Below are 18,937 nucleotides of genomic sequence, written 5' to 3'. Positions count from 1 at the left end.
GAAATCTGTGCTGTGAATGCATTTGTGTAATTGAACAGAACTGGACACCTGTGGCTGTGGATGCCTCCCAACACCAGAGTCTCTGGTTATTAGCTATGTGGAGCTTCACATTCTTCCCTGTGCCTGCATGGGTTTTCTCTCTGTTTTTTGGTTTCCTCCACTTCCCAAAACCTTGCGAGTAAGTGGAATGATTAGACTTAATTGTCCCTAGATATGAATTAATGTCCCGTGACCCTGAACAGGATAGCAGAAATTGACTTATGTCTTAATTTGTTTTTGACATTGTGCATGTTCTTCCTGTTTATGACTGTTCTACTAACATAAATTCCTAAAGACCATTTTAGATAGAGTTTAAACTCTGCATATTTTATGTTTCACTAATTATCCTTGTTTGCCATAATTACTTTGACATAATTTCCATGTGGCTATTCAGTTGACTTTGAATTTGGCTTTGAACCATGTTGACCTCTCTGACATGCCAAAACACACAGCCTCTTATTATATCCAGATATAAATAGTTTTGCTGAGTGTGGAGAATTGTCTGGACATCCTCTTTCTCAGGCTCTTTGAACACTGGAAGGACAGACTTTACATTGTTAAAGAGGTTTTTAATGAAGCTCTGTGTAATACTTAGAGTGGACTTAGGTGGGTTTCTGGTTTCCGCCTTTTGGGTGTGTATCCCCGACGAAAAACTGAAAATATGCTTGTGTGTCTTTGATCAGCTCAATCATTTCCTGTGTGTTGTTTTTGGGTTGTATGTGTATATGCATTGAACTTATATTTGCCTCTGTTTAGCTGGATTTAAATCCAGTTACAGCTAGGCACATGTGAAATTTGCAAATGAGCTCTTTACACTTGATAGTTTATGTGCATTACTTATTTTTACTGCATTGAACATGTTTCCATTGGTTTCACAAAAATGCAGCAGTGGTTTTGTGAGCAGTTTTAATTTCCTTAAAGGTACCAAGTTTGACAATCTATTAGGAGAGGTTTTAGATATTAAATGAAATATGTGACTAAAATGCCTTTCAGACCTCCTAATGTGGTTTGAATGAGGTGATTTAAAATTGTTTTAAAACTGTCCTGGGTGAATGTATATTTGCAATTATGTGGATAATCCACAAAGTTAACTGGTTTAAATGGGCTAATGGGTTTGCCCATTCTGGACTGCCTGACTAAAATTAGATTAATGATATTAAGATCCCAAAGGACTTTGTTTTGTATAGTAAAGCTTATAAAAAATAAGTACCAAAGTGATTTTTTTTACTAAATTAACAAAAGAAATATAAATAGTAGGTTATTAATAAATAATCAGAAATAACGTAATACATTATTGTTGTTGTTTTTGTTGTTTATAATTATTTAGACAATTCCAGTCTTACTTCCCTTTTTACTTCAATACATATTGACTTATTCAATTCTACAAAAAAAGTATAACGTGATGCTGATAGGCATTTTTGGGTCACCAGAGACAGAAAAAGAATCCCATAATCTGTAGAAATTATTAAAAATAAACAACTATATGCATAATATTCAATTTACATTAAATGACTAGCTGTAAATAGGGTCTGTGTTCTGTCTGCTTTTTTCATTTTCACCATTTTCTAGACAAACCTCCAAACCTGCCAGTTCTTCCAAAGCATTTGGTGCCATGTGTATGAGATCTACTATGTGTGGTGTATATTGAAGCGCTGCAAAGTGCATGACTGTCAAATGACTGCATGTCAGACCTTTCAGGGAAAAAGGGCAAAAGCCCACATTTACAGCTTGAAAATTTATTTTTTATTTCAGATACGTTTCAAATCGTGCAAACAGAAAGCCTGTGTTTAGAAACTCTGCATGTGGGAAGAGCCCGTTTGTACAGAAGATAACACAATTATGTTTTCATCTTGCTGAGAAGATTTTTTTTTTCTTACAGGAAATGTCTTCTAATAAATAGGTTGTGATTATATTATGTTTGTTGCTTGGCAACTTGAGCTTAATTACATGCATTAGCTAAATTACCAAAACATTTGTATATCACAGCATTTAGGGAGATCGGTCATGTGAAAAAGAAAATGAAGTATTTTCACCATTGCATTCTGCTCATGTATAACAGTACTTGAATGAACACAAAAAAGAATAACGTCCAAGCAAACTGTCAAAAAAAAACAAAAACGGTTAGCAGTTCATTAACAAAAATCCAATGATATAAGGCTGGCAAAGTGTTATTACTGTGTAATTTTCTGAGGAAAATGTTAATATTTCAGTTGATATTGTTATGTTTCCAGCTTTCATTCAGGCTTTGCCAGCCCTATATCATTGGATTTTTGTTAATGAATGAAACGCTAACCGTTTTTGTTTTTTTGACAGTTTGCTTGGACGTTATTCTTTTTTGTGTTCATTCAAGTACTGTTATACATGAGCAGTATGCAATGGTGAAATACTTTATTTTCTTTTTCACATGATTGATCTCTCTAAATGCTGTGATATACGAACCTTAGCTAATGGTATATGACGGATATATTTTACATATTCCACACATGCATATTGAATTACTTATGACCTGAAATTACTACATTTGATGTGGAAACGTATGCAAAATTCAATGCAATAAGTAATGTATGTAGAAAGTATTGTCAATAGAGTGAATCTATATGATCTATTCTTGTTGTTGATTATATATTTATCTCCAATGTTAAGAAAATGTACCAATTAATCCACAGTATAATATAAATGGATGAAGTCATGTATTATGGAACATATAATAAAACGGTTCTATTTTTTCAACTTTATTATGCTTTTTTATTCCAATAATTGGTAGAATACTATAATGTGTTACCTCAGGTTTTATTGTACATTTTTTCAAGAACATTGTAAAGCCTGAATGAAAGCTGGAAACATGACAATATCATCTGAAATATTAACATTTTCCTCAGAAAAGTACACAGTAATAACACTTAGTACCACATCCACATCCTGAATTATGCAAAAACAACTTTTTGTCGCAACTCAAGGACTTGGAATTATCAGAAAAATAAAAGTGAGCCGTTCATGTGGAATTTTCTGATGCCTGCTGATAGAGTTTGTTATGCCATTTCTATATACAAAGTTTATATTGGTATGGCTAAGTTGTTTGTGATGTTAGGTGGAATTTAAATGGCTATTAAGGTTTGAAATTCAACTCATTGCATCTAGTCCTCATAAGTCTTTATACAGCCTAACGCTGGTCTATGTCTCCCTAAGATTAGTATGAAAGCCTGGTTGAAAGAAAGAAGGACAAAACTCTTAAATAAAGAGGGTTGTTCCACATGTCAGAATGTTTTATGGGCAGAAATCAGAGAAATGTTTATGAAAGTATTTTTAGGCACTACCCTGTAGGAATCAACCCTCTGGATATTATTTTTCCTCTTTTTCTCTCTCTTAAACACACACACACACACACACACACACACATACACACACACACACACACACACACACTTACTGTCTTTACTATTATTGTCAGGATCATTTATTCAAATATAGGGAAAATGTGACAGTTTTCTATTTAGCGGCACTTTGTAGGCACTAATGCATGGGAAAATGTGACAGTTTTCTATTTATCTGCACTTTGTAGGCACTAATGCATGGGAAAAAGTGACAGTTTTCTATTTATCGGCACTTTGTAGGCACTAATGCATGGGAAAATGTGACAGTTTTCTATTTATCGGCACTTTGTAGGCACTAATGCATGGGAAAATGTGACAGTTTTCTATTTATCGGCACTTTGTAGGCACTAATGCATGGGAAAATGTGACAGTTTTCTATTTATCGGCACTTTGTAGGCACTAATGCATGGGAAAATGTGACAGTTTTCTATTTTTCGGCACTTTGTAGGCACTAATGCATGGGAAAATGTGACAGTTTTCTATTTATCGGCACTTTGTAGGCACTAATGCATGGGAAAATGTGACAGTTTTCTATTTATCGGCACTTTGTAGGCACTAATGCATGGGAAAATGTGACAGTTTTCTATTTATCGGCACTTTGTAGGCACTAATGCATGGGAAAATGTGACAGTTTTCTATTTATCGGCACTTTGTAGACACTAATGCATGGGAAAATGTGACAGTTTTCTATTTATCGGCACTTTGTAGGCACTAATGCATGGGAAAATGTGACAGTTTTCTATTTATCGGCACTTTGTAGGCACTAATGCATGGGAAAATGTGACAGTTTTCTATTTATCGGCACTTTGTAGGCACTAATGCATGCCTACCAAGCCAAAATTGGACTAGCTTCCTCTTACCTCAGAGCTCTTGTCACTCCTCGCACTGCACCTTGCTCATAGGATCTGCTAGCACTGCTTGACAGGTACCACCATCTCTCAAGGAAAGAGGTAGGTATACATCAAGTCTCTTTTCGGTTCTGTCACCGAGGTGGTGGAGTGAACTTCCCATAGATGTCCAAACAGCTGAGTCACTGGTCATCTTCGAAGGAAGGGTGACGACCTACCTCTTCCTGAAACACTTAAACTAGCACTTATTTTCCCTATTTGTTTTATGTATTATGTATATTATGTCTTAAGAAAACAGTTATCTCAACAGAGTTGTAGGCTAATAGTATCCTAAGTCTGTAACCTAATGAACCAGTGTTGATGTATTCATTGATAGAGGCTACAAAGCACATTTGTATGTTGCTCTGGAAAAGGGTGTCTCCCAGATGCCATAAATGTAAATGAAAAATTATATGTTATAGCAACTCAGTTAGTATAGCTATAGCTATATAATTTAAATTATATATCTATTATTTTCCTTATTTTGTTTTTTATATTTGCATTACAAAATTTATTGTTTTTTTTTAACAGACTTATGCAAAATGAATATCATATGTTAGAAAAAAAAGATACCATGTACAATAATTAAAGAGTCTTAACTAAAACAGAATAGCATCAGGTTCTTTTTCCAAGTGCCAGGTGTTTACCGTAAATTCTTGTATATACATGCACTCCAGTTTCAACCACAGCTGTCTCGACTGCAGTCATAAAGTCTAGTAAGAGATAAACATTATGAGTGATCAAGTCTATGGGCAAATGTTAAGTATCCTCCTCAGCTTTTCTGAGGTCTGTTGGGAACCAACAACCACTGCTGATTGGGTAATCTTGGAATGCAGGTTTTTTTCACATAGTAACTCCAATCTGCAACTTCATTATCAGAATGTCAGTGTTTCCATAGTGAATTTGCCAACTAGAGATAAGCTACTGTGTGTGAGATGTAAAAAAAAACTCCCAAGGTCTATTCCTACTTACATTTACATTTACATTTACAGTACAGCATTTGTCAGGCGTCCTTATCCAGAGCGACGTACAAAAGTGCTTTTAAGTATCTGTCATTGAATACAGTAACTCTGGTTCACTAGGTTACAGACTTAAGATACCATGAGCCTAAATATACACATATCCTACTTGATAATCATATAATTATAACAATGTTTACATAACTATTAATGCAGCTATTTCTTGCTGTCCCCTAAAGATAACTTCAGTGACTACAACAAACCGTGCACACACACACACACTCGCATAGAAAAGTACAGTCAACTACAACTGTATGTTTGTAATTCATCAAAGAAACTGACATTGTGTGTGTGAGTGGAATGATGATGATGATGATGATGATGATGATGATGATGATGATGATGATGATGATGGTGTGTATGGGGTGGGTGTTTGGGGGATTTCTCCATGTTTTAAACCCAGCTGTCCATGCATCTTATCTGTAGACACCCCTCAGTAGTGAGTTGTTCTCTCGCTCATGACAGCATGGATGATGGTCTTGCCTATCTTTCATTAGTAAAACTGGGAGGGTTCCTTTTCCACTTCACATGGGAATGACAAGAGACTAGAATATTCTTGAGGAAAAAAAAGGGCTTACCCCACAGGGACATGAGAAAGGAAGCAGGGACATGGGAAAGTCCAGCAGCTCAGGGTTAGTAATTGCGAAAGCCAGTTTCATTCCCATTGATAACACAACAGACTGCCAGAGGGCTACACGAAAGACTTCAGCAACAGCAAGTACCTCCTTGGTATTACTAGAAACACTGAGGAAATCCTCCCTTTAATTTTTTCACAGGTGACATGGAGTAAGAATACATGCAAAACCCTAGGTAAGTAAAGTACAGCAGTTCAGATTTGTTCTGTTTTGTTAGAAAATGCCATAAAACTAAATACCTCGTATATAGCAGCGTTTGTAAGATAAAAGATTTACATGTTTAACGACTATAATTCTATAACTCTAGTTATTTATTGCATGAATGTGTTTTAAATTACAGCTCCTCCCTTTTATAATGTGGCATAAAACCACAAGTCTGCGTGTAGGCTGACTAAGATTAACTGAATGAGAAACACTTGTGCTGCACTTTGAGAATTTGCGAATTGATTTATTTGATTTCTTTCTCAAAACTATATATTTGTTTCAAGATTTTACAAGTTTGTTTGTCATTTATCAAGTCATAATTTCCTTACACAGAAATGTGTTTTAGGAATGTTCCATAGTCCCACAGCTGCTCTTGTAGACAAACACCACCTCTTTGTTACTAAAAAGAAAAAGTGTAACCAAAACAACTAAATTACATTCTGCCAGAAGGAGCAAGAAAATGAGCTGTTGTAGAGATGAGGGGGTTTTTTTGTACACCAACATAAGATTCCTGGAATGTGCAGAAATTATGAATGTGAAAATAAATTTTAGATCAAAACCATACAAATTATACACAGAAATAAGGGCTATGCTGTGTGTATATAAGCTGAAGTGCAAGATAAGCTCTTAGATTTAATGCTTAGTACTATTTAACCCTTGTAACTCTGCAAATGAATTCATTTATACTTTAAAAATCCATTTTGTTTATAAATGTTCATCAAGGCTGAGATTTTCAGTGCAGAATTAGTAAATACGCAAAATATGGTTAACTAACATTCTAGTGATTTACTAAAACTAGTAAGTTGTTTCTAGCGCAGTGGCTTTGTGTTTAGTGCTTACGCTTCACACCTTTGGTGGTGGGGGTTTGATTCCTCCCTCCACCCTGCATGCACCGTTTTTGTGATTTCTAGTCTGATGGGAATCTCTGAATTGTCTGTAGCATTGTATAGTGTGCAATTGTGCCCTATGATGGGTTGGCACCTTGCCAGGTTCCAGAAGTCCCTGAAACCCTGTGAAAATAAATAAATCGTACAGCTATCAAATGAATGATATTAATATATTGAGAATAATATTTTACTCTATATATTTTATCTACAATTTGAGTAACAGTGTTGTGGCTCATCAGCCAATATCAAAATATTGCTGAAGAAATGAATACAATGCATAAATGAATAAAAAAGAATGTACTGTACTTGATCTGTAGTAATATTTGTTAATGTAGAGAGATAACATGGTTGTGTGAATGCTGTGGAACTACTGTTAATTTAACGTTCACGGGAAATAATGTTTTAAGTACAGGATCTTAATTATGTTCTCACATTAATAGAAACTTGACCTAATGATTATTCCTCATGCAGAAATGTGGTTATAGTTTATTACTTAACCTTTTTGCTGTTATAGTTTACTGCCTGCTTACAAACATCATTAATAATGCAGAAAGTGAGCAAAAATATTTAACAATGTACAAGTAAAATCTCATTTAAAAACATAGAGCCATCCATATATATATATATATATATATATATATATATATATATATATATATATATATATATATATATATATATATATATATACATATATATGTGTGTGTGTGTGTGTGTGTGTGTGTACAACCAAGCTTTGAATAATCTTTAGTTACAAAAGCTATATAATAGAATGTATCCTATATATTCTTGAATAGAAGCTATCTCTCTCAAGAGGGAATAAACATCTTCCCAGTGACAATACAAGCCAGGCATATCCAGGAAGTACAAATCATAAGCTGGGGAAGTTTTATCAAATGCACAGTGACCAGGGGGCTGTTGAAACATGATGAGGCTCACCACTGGAGAAAGCTCATAAAGATGTCAGGACAAAGCAGATTCACATTTCCTTCAGCAAGACCATTCTTTTAATTTCCTGCAGCCTTGCATCTGATATGCTTTAGCAGCTATGAGGTTGTGAATACAAATATCAGAAATGCCAGAAAACTCTGGAACATGGTACTTAACCCCTAGCTACTCAGCTGTATGCATAGATTGATTGCATCCTCACTTAATAAATTCTAGTATAGAAGGATTTGGCAAAAAAAATAAAATAAAATAATAATGTAAATTCACACACTTACCTCACCTTTAAAGCATGTGCTGTGAGACGAAGCAATAAAACGCAAAAGTGAAAATAATATCTGTAATTGCTCAATTGCTCAATCTTATATGTTGTCACTGGTAACTTTCTTTTGACTTCTTGTTCTTGTTCTTGTTCTTGTTCTTGTTCTTCTTCTTCTTCTTCTTCTTCTTCTTCTTCTTCTTCTTCAGCCTAGTGTAAAAGTGTGGAGACATGGAGCGCATCATGACCTCGCTGATTTCTACCACTTTAATCATGAGCTTGGCATTCACAGGTAATCACAAACAGACGCTGGGAAATGTCACCAGTGTCAAGATGAGTCGCAAGCAAAGTATCAGCCCTTTGAATATGTTGGGTTAAAATAGTGCTTCTGCTCCTGGCCTTTATGTCATCTAAAATAATTGAAACCATACTCTTAATGTTGGCCACAGTAAGCAGCATGCTGGACTGAGGTTTGTTTTTCCCACTCTTCTCTTCTTTAGTAATGGATCAGGATTTATGCACAAACTAATTTGTTTATAGAGGAAATGGCCTTTTACAGACATTAAATCTAAGACTGTCTGTAATTTATTGCTCCGTCTAATGGATGTTGTTTTTTGCAGTGCATCAGGGAACATTTTTGGGAAGGAAGGAATTTATGTTAAATCTATAATGAATTCAGAAATTATGCTGATGCTCAAACTTGAAAGTTGCTCAAAAGACCCTGGTTACGCAATTAATTCCACTTGACTTTGTACATTTGAGAAAGTAAATGACTTGTCTGAATGAATATCTGTTTTTTTCTCAAGGATTCTTCCTCATATCATCTCAGGGAGTTTTTCCTTGACACCCTTTCCTCTGGCTTGTTCATTAGGGGTTAATATAAAGTTAAATTTAAACGTTTTGCTTATTTTGAATTCTTATATTCATGTTAATTTGCTTTGAGACAATGTCTATTGTTAAAAAACACTATACAAATACAAATTGAAGTGAATTTTTTTTTTTATTATTATTATTTACAGAGCTTCATGGGTCAGATGATTTGCACTGTGACAGAGCCAGGTTTGATTATGGCATATACAACATCTGTATACCTACCTTTAACGAAAACATGGCGACTATCAACTACCAGGATGAGTGTCCATGGCCCATTGCTCAACGGTGTGTCTGTGTATCTTTAACCTACTGAGTACCTGTTGTAGGTCCAGAAGGACTATCCTCAATTTTCAGAGATTTTGCTAGTTGTTTACTGATTCATAGAAATTCATGAATAATCTGATTCATATCTGGACCAGTCATTTCTGCCACACGGCTCCAAGGCAAATAGTTTGGCTATGATAAAATTGCCCTGCATGGTACCTTACATTTACGGCATTTAGTAGACACCCTTATCCAGAGCTACTTACAATTTTATACAACTGAGCAATTGAGGGTTAATGGCCTTGCTCAGAGGCCCAGCAGTGGCAGTTTGGTGGACTTAAGAATCAAACTCACAACCTTCCGATTGGTAGCCCAACACCTTAACCACTAGGCTACCTTGCAACAGACTGGTGTCCAACAGTGTCTAGTGTGTATATACACTTCACACCAGACTCAACACCAACCTGATCAAAATAAATACTGAAAATAACAGAATTAAATAATGAAAAAGTCTAAGATAAATAACTGATTTACTTACAGAGACTTTAATGGTTTGATTCCATTATACAAAAGAAAAGGTACTAAATACAGTCCACATGTGACCTGAAATCATGGAAAGGTCATAACTTTTGACTTCCCAGGAATGTGCTTTAACGCCATACCCGCCTTATAAAGACAGATAAATTTGTTCGTTTTTGTGTGTTGTGTGCAAAACTTGTGTCTAGTCTCAGTAACTATGATAAATATGAATAGCTAACAAATATCACATACATAACAGTTGTTCTTTACATTCACTAATTCTTCTCTCTTTGTGCCCTCAGCTACTACATCAATATGGACTACTGTGTCCAACGTGTGGTTAAAATGACAGAATGCACTGAGCCATCTCTGAAGAACCAGATCTTTTTGGATCTCCACCGCACATATTTTCTCCACTGCCCTTACAAGAAGAACCCTGGTGTTAATGTGCTGCTGTTGTTCATGCTGCCTTGCATCATCCTCACCTTTCTATTCCCCTTTTTCTGTAGCTATATCACCACCGTAAGTGAATAACTCAGATTGCTACAAAGCCTAATTTGATTAGGATTACAAAATAATCCTTTGATGCATATATGTGACCGACTCACATTCCAGAATTTGAGCACCTATGTAGTCTTATCTTGTATGTATAAGATTTAGATGTTGTAAGAAAATGTATTAGTGTAAATCACCTTATTTTACTTCAGGTAAAAGTCAGTTCCAACTGGAACCTCTTTACCATTAAGTTTCTAACTGTTAATTTGTTCATTTTTACTCACTGAGTAAATAACCAAATAACTACACCGGTATTATTCAGTTATTCCCCTGAAGCAACTCTCATGAATTATTTGGTATTCACAGTGTCTTTGTAATGTACCGGAAAAGCTTCAATGTGCCTTGGTACGTATAGATTCTACACATGTCTGGAACTATACCGGACTGACCGATGAACACCATTCTCCCAAAAGATATTTTCTCAGATAGTATTTTGAGGATGGTAGTGGAAAGCACTCTCGAATCTTGTCCTGTGAATCATGGTGTAATTCAGAAAGAAATCACTTGATGTCTGTGGGATGTGGTAGCCTAGTGGTTAAGTTGCTGGGCTACCAATCAGAAGGTTGTGAGTTCAATTCCTGCTGCCACTGCTGGGCCCCTGAGCGATACCCTTAACTCACAATTGCTCAATTACATTTATTGTTGTATGAAATGTAAGTTGCTCTGGATAATCTGTGTCTACTCAATGCTGGAAATGCAATGTCTGGCTGTCTTCTGCAGAAATTGGGATGCAAACAGACATCACAGGGAGACTTTGTTCAAGATGTAAGATAAGACCTTCACAAGATGTGTGTTGTTTAGGAGTGCTAGTCTTATTCTTTAGTTCACTGTAGTTGTGGAAATTGTCATCAAACATACAATTGACACAAAAAATAGCCTTAAATCAATGTATGTTGAAACACATAAATATTTATTTTGAGACAAAAAAATAACAATTTGTTTTATAGCGGTTCGAAAACATTTTTACAGTAATAGTCATTTCTACTGCTATTAAAATATCCACATGACATTATTATTTCCTTCAGTATTGCTAAAACTAAAGTCATACGTTACGTATCATAAGAACGTGTTTGCCTTTTTTGACAAACTATACCTCTTACCATAGTTACAACAAGGCAACATTGAGTTATACAAATGGTCTGTTTGGGACTGACAAGAGTTAGACATGATTTAAGGATAACTGGACACATGGGTGCTGAAGGTATAGAAAGCAAACATTTATACATTATATGCATTACACTCCAAAATAATGGAAACTATCAGGTGATATTTATACGTTTGACAATATTTTACAGTCAAGTCAATTTGCTACAAACCAAAATATTACATCGGTATGAAGTGATGTATTTTCATTAACATTTATAAAGGATAACCTTTCATTGTCTTTGCTGAGAGCAGCCCCTTATATTGATCAGGTGTAAATGTTTTTTCCACTTGAATTAGGTAATCAAGTTTTATGTAGCCTCTGGATGTGAGAGTCTGGTGTATAAAAAGGTTGCAATAAACAAATATTATAATAAAATAAACTATTGTCTGATCAATTATTAACTTCACCTTTTTTAAAACCTATTTACTAAGTTAGCACTGACCACAATGTCTCAATAAAATCATTTCTTCTATGCTTTAAAAGTGCTATGAAGAAGTGGCATCTGTTTAAGGTTTATGGTACATAAAGAAAAAATGTTTTTAATATGTAGGGATCGATCAGTGTCGATACTGCTATCTGATATTGGTTGCCCATTGGAAAAAAGGCTGTTACCTGTAATGGTACATATCTGTACTGTCCTTTGTTACACTTATGGACAGCAAACACAAATTGACAGAGATTTGAATGCGTTTTGTGATTAATGATAGCAATCAAAGCAAAGAAGGCTGCAAACTGCACTCTGCAAATATACACCATTTAGCCATATCATTAAAACCACCTATAAATATTGTGTAGGTCCCTCCTTGTGCCGCCAAAACAGCTCTAAACCATCAGGGCAAGGACAACACAAGACATCTGATAGTGTGATATCAGAACCTTTAAGTCCTATAAGTTGTGAGTTTGAGCCTCCATGAATCGTAAGTGTTTATCCACCAGATGCTCAGTAAGATTGAGATTTGGGAAATTTGGAGGCCAAGACAACATATTGAACACTTTATCATGTTCCTCAAACCATTCCTAAATCATTTTTGCAGTGTTTCAGGGATCATTATCCTGCTGAAAGAGTCCACTGTCATTAGGAAATACAGTTGCCAGGAATTTAAGTGAAGGTAAGTGGTATGTGTCAAATTGTAGGTGTCAAAGTAATGTTAACCTGTACGCAAGGACTCAAGGTTTCCCAGCAGAAAATAGCCCAGAGCCTCAGACCTGGGATCATGTAGCAGTGAGCCGTGTGCCCCCTGTCATTGTCTCACTGATTGTCATTCCTTGGACCTTTTTGGTTGGTACTAACCACTGCATATCAGGAACAACTTTCAAAACCTTCCATTTTAGAGATTTCTGACCTAGTTGTCTAGCCATTTTAATTTGCCGTTTGTCAAAATTACTCCTTATGCTTGTCCATTTTTTATTTTTTTTTTGCTTCAAACACATCAACTTTGAGAACTGACTGTTCATTTGCTGCCTAATATGTCCCACCCTTTTGGCAAGTGCCATTGTAATGTAACAATTAATGTTATTATGTCATCTCTCAATGGTTTTAATGTTAAGACTAATTGGTGCATCAAGAGAAGAAACTACAGAAGAAACTATTATTGTACAACACAAATAATCTGATCAAATATCTTACAGCATTTAAACCGTATCTTCAATAAAGAGCAAAAGGGTTTCTGACCCGAGGATGCACAGCATTATCAGCAAGTGTGCTCATTATCAATGAGCTCAAGATGATGTGAACTGTTACATATGAGAACACTTTATTTCTTTGAGCTCACTTGACACTTGAATTATAAGTGTAGTATAGCTTTGAGCACTCAACTCAAGCTACCATCAAGCTCTCTATTAAAGAAACTGCGTAAATACCTTAACATCTTAAGAAGTATAATGCTGGCAGCAAATAATGTCCTATATTCCACGATGCACCTGATCACTTAATACTAAGTTCTAAGGTTCAGTATCAATATCTCAGAGTATCAGAAAACAAGCTCAACCGTACCATGCACAACTCCTACTTGTTCTGAAGAAGATAAAAGACATCAGTGCATCTCTAATAACATGTAAGAATGATGACGGAAGTTATCTGAAGCTCTGCCATTCATAAGCATCTCAATGAGTTATGGTAATTTTAACCTTTATGTATAAAGGAAAATCCTTCAGATTTCACAGTATTGAATGTGTGTTTAAAAATATGGTATGTAAAAACATTTCCTCTCATAGGGCACAGAATCACACAACAAAATTTGCTTTGAGAATCTACATTGCAAATAATCTTGTAACATGAAAATATCTTGAATATAATCAAACAAATTTAATATTTCAGATTATAATATTGCGATAAACCCAATATAAGATTATTAATGTTTATGAGTTTATTTTAAAGTTTCTGTTATTCTATTGGCAAATATTTTTAATCAATAATCTTTCAAAAAATAAATGCTTACAATTAACAAAATTGTCTACCAATGAAACAAAACAAGAGAAAAAAATATATAGAATATATAGGAAACTCATATTTGGTTTATTGTAATCCTATAGGAAATAGTAGATAAATTTGACTATATTCAAGATATTTTTAGTCCATCATCAGTGTGAAATTACAAAGTATTGTTTTTTATTTGTTTTTTGTTTTTTTTTTAAACTGTGGTCATTTAAAAAAACGTACAATAGCCTGGTTGCGTAAGTGTGTTCACGCCTACACTAATACTTTGAAGCACCTTTTCATTTGATTTACACCTCGCCATTCCAAACACCTCAAGGGCATCTCTTGCGTGTACAGCCTGCTTCAGATTACCCTGAATATTTGTAGCTGGATTCGGGCCTGGGCTCTGGTTAGATCATTTCATTTTTTATTTGAATGGATGCTTTGGGTCATTGTGCTGAAATGTGAAATCCCTTTTCATCTTCAGCTTACTAGTAGACACCATAAGGTTGTGCACCAAAATTGTTTCTTGTAGCCATTTAGGATTTCCACCACTGTACCAAAAGCCACAGATCTGGCTGAAGAAAAGCAGCCCTAAAGTATGATGATGCCACCAGCATGTTCTTTAGGTGATGGTTTTTTGCACCAAACCTACCTTTTGGAATTATGAAAATTTTGGAATAGGTCTCATCAGGCTCTAACATATTTTGCCACGTTACACAGAATGATTTAGTTTAGCCTTTTGTGAGAAAAGGGCTTCTATCTTGCAGCCCGATCACATACTCATGACATGTGAAGAATATGAAAGATTGTTGTCACATACAGAGAGTAATCAGTACTTTTTAGATGTTCCTGCAGCTACTTAAATGCTGCCAAATCTCTTTTGGCAACCTTCCTGGTAAGTTTTTTTCTTGTCCTATTATTTATTTTAGAGAGACATCCTGTTCTTGTTTATGTCACAGTGGTGCTCCATTTTCTTGAATTTGTTCATGATCGCCATTATGAGATGAAACCAACAATAAAGAACAGCTGATATTTATTTGAGGTTAATCAGAAAAATTTCAATGATGACAGCTGTATGATAATTATTTTAGAACATGGTTGAATGGGACTGGTTTGTTCTGAACACAGCCACATCCATAATTAAAATAGGGTGTGCACACTTATGCAGCCAAGTTATCATAACCTTTTTTCAGTTTTTTTTCTACGTTTCTTATTAATTTTATATGTTGTAATTTCACATAAAAAGTGGAAAAAGATCTGACATGATTTATCTTTGCTTTTTTTCCACAAAAAAACCTTGCGATTTATTAATGCAAATGAAATGCAGACTTTTATATCCGTTGACCATCCTGTATATCAACACTGACTGTTTAAAAATGTAAATGAAAATGTAGAAAATATGCTTCTGAAAAAAAAAAAGGACTTTCCATTAAACCCTCCACACATTCTATGTTTACTTTTTCCACAATGAATCAAAAGTACTATTTAGACATCAATAAAATTGTGGTTTGCTCCTTAGTTCTAAGAGCTGAATATGTTGCAGAAGAATGGTTGTAGAATTAATAAAATCTGACTTCATCCATTTTTCACTGTCTTAACTTGCCTCTAAGTGGGGCTTTTTGGAAAGTAAAGCACACATTGAGTGTCAAATGCAATAAATATGAAAAAATTGAACAGACATAATGTAACACAAAAACAAACACATCATTTATGGGATGAGGTGGTTAGGTTAAGCAACTGGGGTGGCATTAGTCAGTTAGAACCTTCTTTGTTTTATCGTGATCCAAATATCGGAAAAACCACATACTACCCAAACACCTTTGGATTCACTTACAGACAATGATTTTAACTTTCTATTTCCTATCATTCCTGCACCTGTCCACACTGCACACACACTATGAACACACAATATGGCCCGTAAAATGTTTAAAGAACAGGTATCTGTGACTTTCCAGCCTGCACAGGTGTATTCTCTCCCAGCATTGAGCGAGCCTATAAACATCCCCATTGAACAGTAGCCCTGCAGATTATTAGTCTGCTTGAATAAGCAACAAGTCTGCAGTCTTGGAAACCACAATTACCTAAGAAATGCCAGCCATCATGACAATATATGCCTGTTTAAGAGCTCCTTTTGTTCCCTATCCATCTCTGTTGATTCAGACCATTCCTTTACAAGTCCGTGTCCAAGCACTCGTGCCATTGGCGTCATTCTTACAGCTGCCTGCAGACACGTTATTACAGCCACAATACAATATGGCTTAGTCTACAGAACAAAAGTCAAGAGGAAACCAAGTCACTTGTAAAGTTACAGTAAAGTGTTTGTGACCCATGTGGTCATTAAATATGCAGCATATATGTGATATCTTTAAAGAAAACAAACCACATAATGGCAGTGTTGGAACTTCAAGAATTGATTCATTCATCTTCAGTAACCACTTTATCTTGATGAAAGATCAAGTCTAATCCAAGAATTCTTGTTGTGAAATAGGAATATAACCTGGATGAGGCACCAGTCCAGGACTGTATCCATGCACTTTTACATGCTCATCCATACCAGCTAATTTGGAGTCACGAAGCATATAACCATACTGGCAGGTTTTCTTGATGTGGGAGAAACCAGAGAACCTGAAGGAACATGTAGCCATTAACCTGAGCACATTTTTTCTTACTCTAAAGAAATACATCTCTAACTTAATTTTTCATTCATATGTCAGATTCTTTTAACCAAAGTGGCTTCAGTTGAACTGAGCTATTCAGGGTTCTCTGGCAGTCCTTCTTCAAACTTCCGATCACTAAGTCAGATCCTTAGCCACTGAGTCACCATTTCCCTAATCACACATCTGTACTGTAACTACTGCCCAACTCTTTTGGAATCAATACAGTGCTCACTTTTGATGTTTGAGGACAAACCACCCTAGAAACTTTTGTGTGGTCTCAAACCTGTTTAAATGGGTAGCAGCATTTGGTCTTAAGAGTAATCTCTTATGTTTGAATTTCACAATCCTCAAAAGCTGTCAGTTAAATAAATAAAAATCTGTGGAACGGTGTGTGTGAAAAACTGAACCTGGTTTTGTCCTTTTGGGTAAAATACAGTACACACTGATGTAACACAACCAACAGAAACTGGTCAGGAGATTATTTACAGTCTAAAGGGCAACTTTTTCACTATCTATGTCTTTTAATCCATTATGAAACAGGAAACAATAATACTTCAGTTCAAATGAAAAGCATGGATGAAAGTTCACCGAACCCATCTCAGAGCTTCCGAGGTCCTTTGAGGAACTTTTTGTGTAAAAAGATAAAGGAAAAGATAAAAGAACTTTAACTGCTTATTTGTTGGCCGTGGAACAATGTAGGTTTTAAAAGGTCTTGCACTTCCTTTAAACTAGTTAAAGTTTGATAGATGGGACCAAAGCCAAGTTTCCTCTCTGAACTCATCTATTGATTTGGCAGCAAAATGAAGTAAAGCCAAACATTCTCGCTTCCATTACTAGCTCTAATGCTATGCACAGCCATATACACTGACAGTTCGGTAGCCAGTGGATTACGATTGATTTTATAATTAAACTTTATAATCTGTATATATGCTATACTCTAATCATGTACACTATGGCTTTAACTGTTCTGATAAAACAATAAATCAAATGTAACATAAAAATGTAACTACAAGACTTGTTGTGAACACAAATGTTATCATGAACAAAAAATAAAAAGTTTAGGAAAGTATAAGGGTCCATACTAATGTCTCTTGCTGATTCTTTTATGGCATCTGCATGTCACTGCAAATTAAACAAGTGCTGATCTGAAAAAAACTTTGTGCTTTACAGCAAATAAATAACATCACATAAATAAAAAGCTTAAATATTACGATATAGCAGAAGTAATCTCACTTAGTGTCTTCATGACAGCATTTTATAACACTACATACAAAAAAAAGGAAACTCACAGAATGTTTTTTTTTTTTAAAACCTGTTGGGTTCTAAGATGGATGTTACTACTACTACTGAAAATCATTCGGATTCTCTGGCCAGTACTTACACCACTGGTGAAAAGGCTGACAACACGGTGCATGGTCCGTTGTGGGATCCATGGTGTAGTGTTTAGAGATCCTTGTTCCAGAGTCCTTATATTTTAGCAATTCACCTGCTTTCACACAATAGACTCACCTCATCAGCTCATTAACAAACACTTCATGAGGTAAAATGTGTGTGTGTTACAGCTGCTAAAGCTGTAAACCGTGCTGAACCAAGGACTATGAAACACTAGACATTGTCAAGTTTTAGGGAGACCACTTATGAAGAAAAATGTAAAAATTCTATAACAAATAAATAGGAATAACAACCACACAAAGTAGCTAAATTCTTTGAATCTCTGGCATCAATATCTCCATTTTACACAGAATAAGTACAATGTTTGAATATACACATTACACAATCCTTAAGAAGTTTATCTGAGTTCATCATCACACATCATGGCCAGCGTCACCTTTACCCAGGGTTTTTTTCCTGTCACTGGAGACCAGGGTTTACACAAGCATGTGAATCTCATTATACTCGTCACGACCATCTTCGTCAAAATTGGGTGAATCCTCATCTGCGTCCAACTGTGGGAAGAAAACTAGATGTGAGTTCACATCAAATACATCATTCAAGGGGATCAGAACGTTCCCTAAAGTTCATGCGCCTGCCTCTAGTTAGCCAAACACAATGGACCTGCATTAAAATAGCAAAGCTTTGCTAATGAGGGACATGCAGATGCAGTTGCACTAGCAAAAATACAGCCACACTTGCATACATAAGAATCCAGAAAGAAGTCATGTTGTAGATCAGCCATAATGTAAGAAAGTTTAATCTAAGAACCGATGTAAGAAAAAAGGATAGGAGTTCAGATTCATTATTTTTGTTTTTCAGATTT

At 35.3% G+C, this 18,937-nt stretch overlaps 1 protein-coding gene across 3 annotated transcripts in view; it reads right to left on the bottom strand.

Annotated features, from left to right (window-relative positions):
- Positions 1-11,350: 11,350 nt before the first annotated feature.
- The window catches only part of slc4a3 (solute carrier family 4 member 3), a 71,027-nt gene continuing 63,440 nt past the window's right edge, over positions 11,351-18,937 (bottom strand). For all 3 annotated transcript variants that reach the window (XM_060876846.1, XM_060876847.1, XM_060876848.1), the window contains one exon: positions 11,351-18,626. In XM_060876846.1, coding sequence (XP_060732829.1) covers positions 18,549-18,626 — 78 coding nt within the window. In that variant the 3' untranslated portion in view covers positions 11,351-18,548. The remainder of the gene's footprint in view (positions 18,627-18,937) is intronic.

The sequence above is a fragment of the Tachysurus vachellii genome, chromosome 8 (genome assembly GCF_030014155.1).
Source record: "Tachysurus vachellii isolate PV-2020 chromosome 8, HZAU_Pvac_v1, whole genome shotgun sequence".
NCBI lineage: Eukaryota > Metazoa > Chordata > Actinopteri > Siluriformes > Bagridae > Tachysurus > Tachysurus vachellii.
Note: the sequence above shows the minus strand (reverse complement) of the source record. Positions and strands in the feature narration are given on the sequence as shown.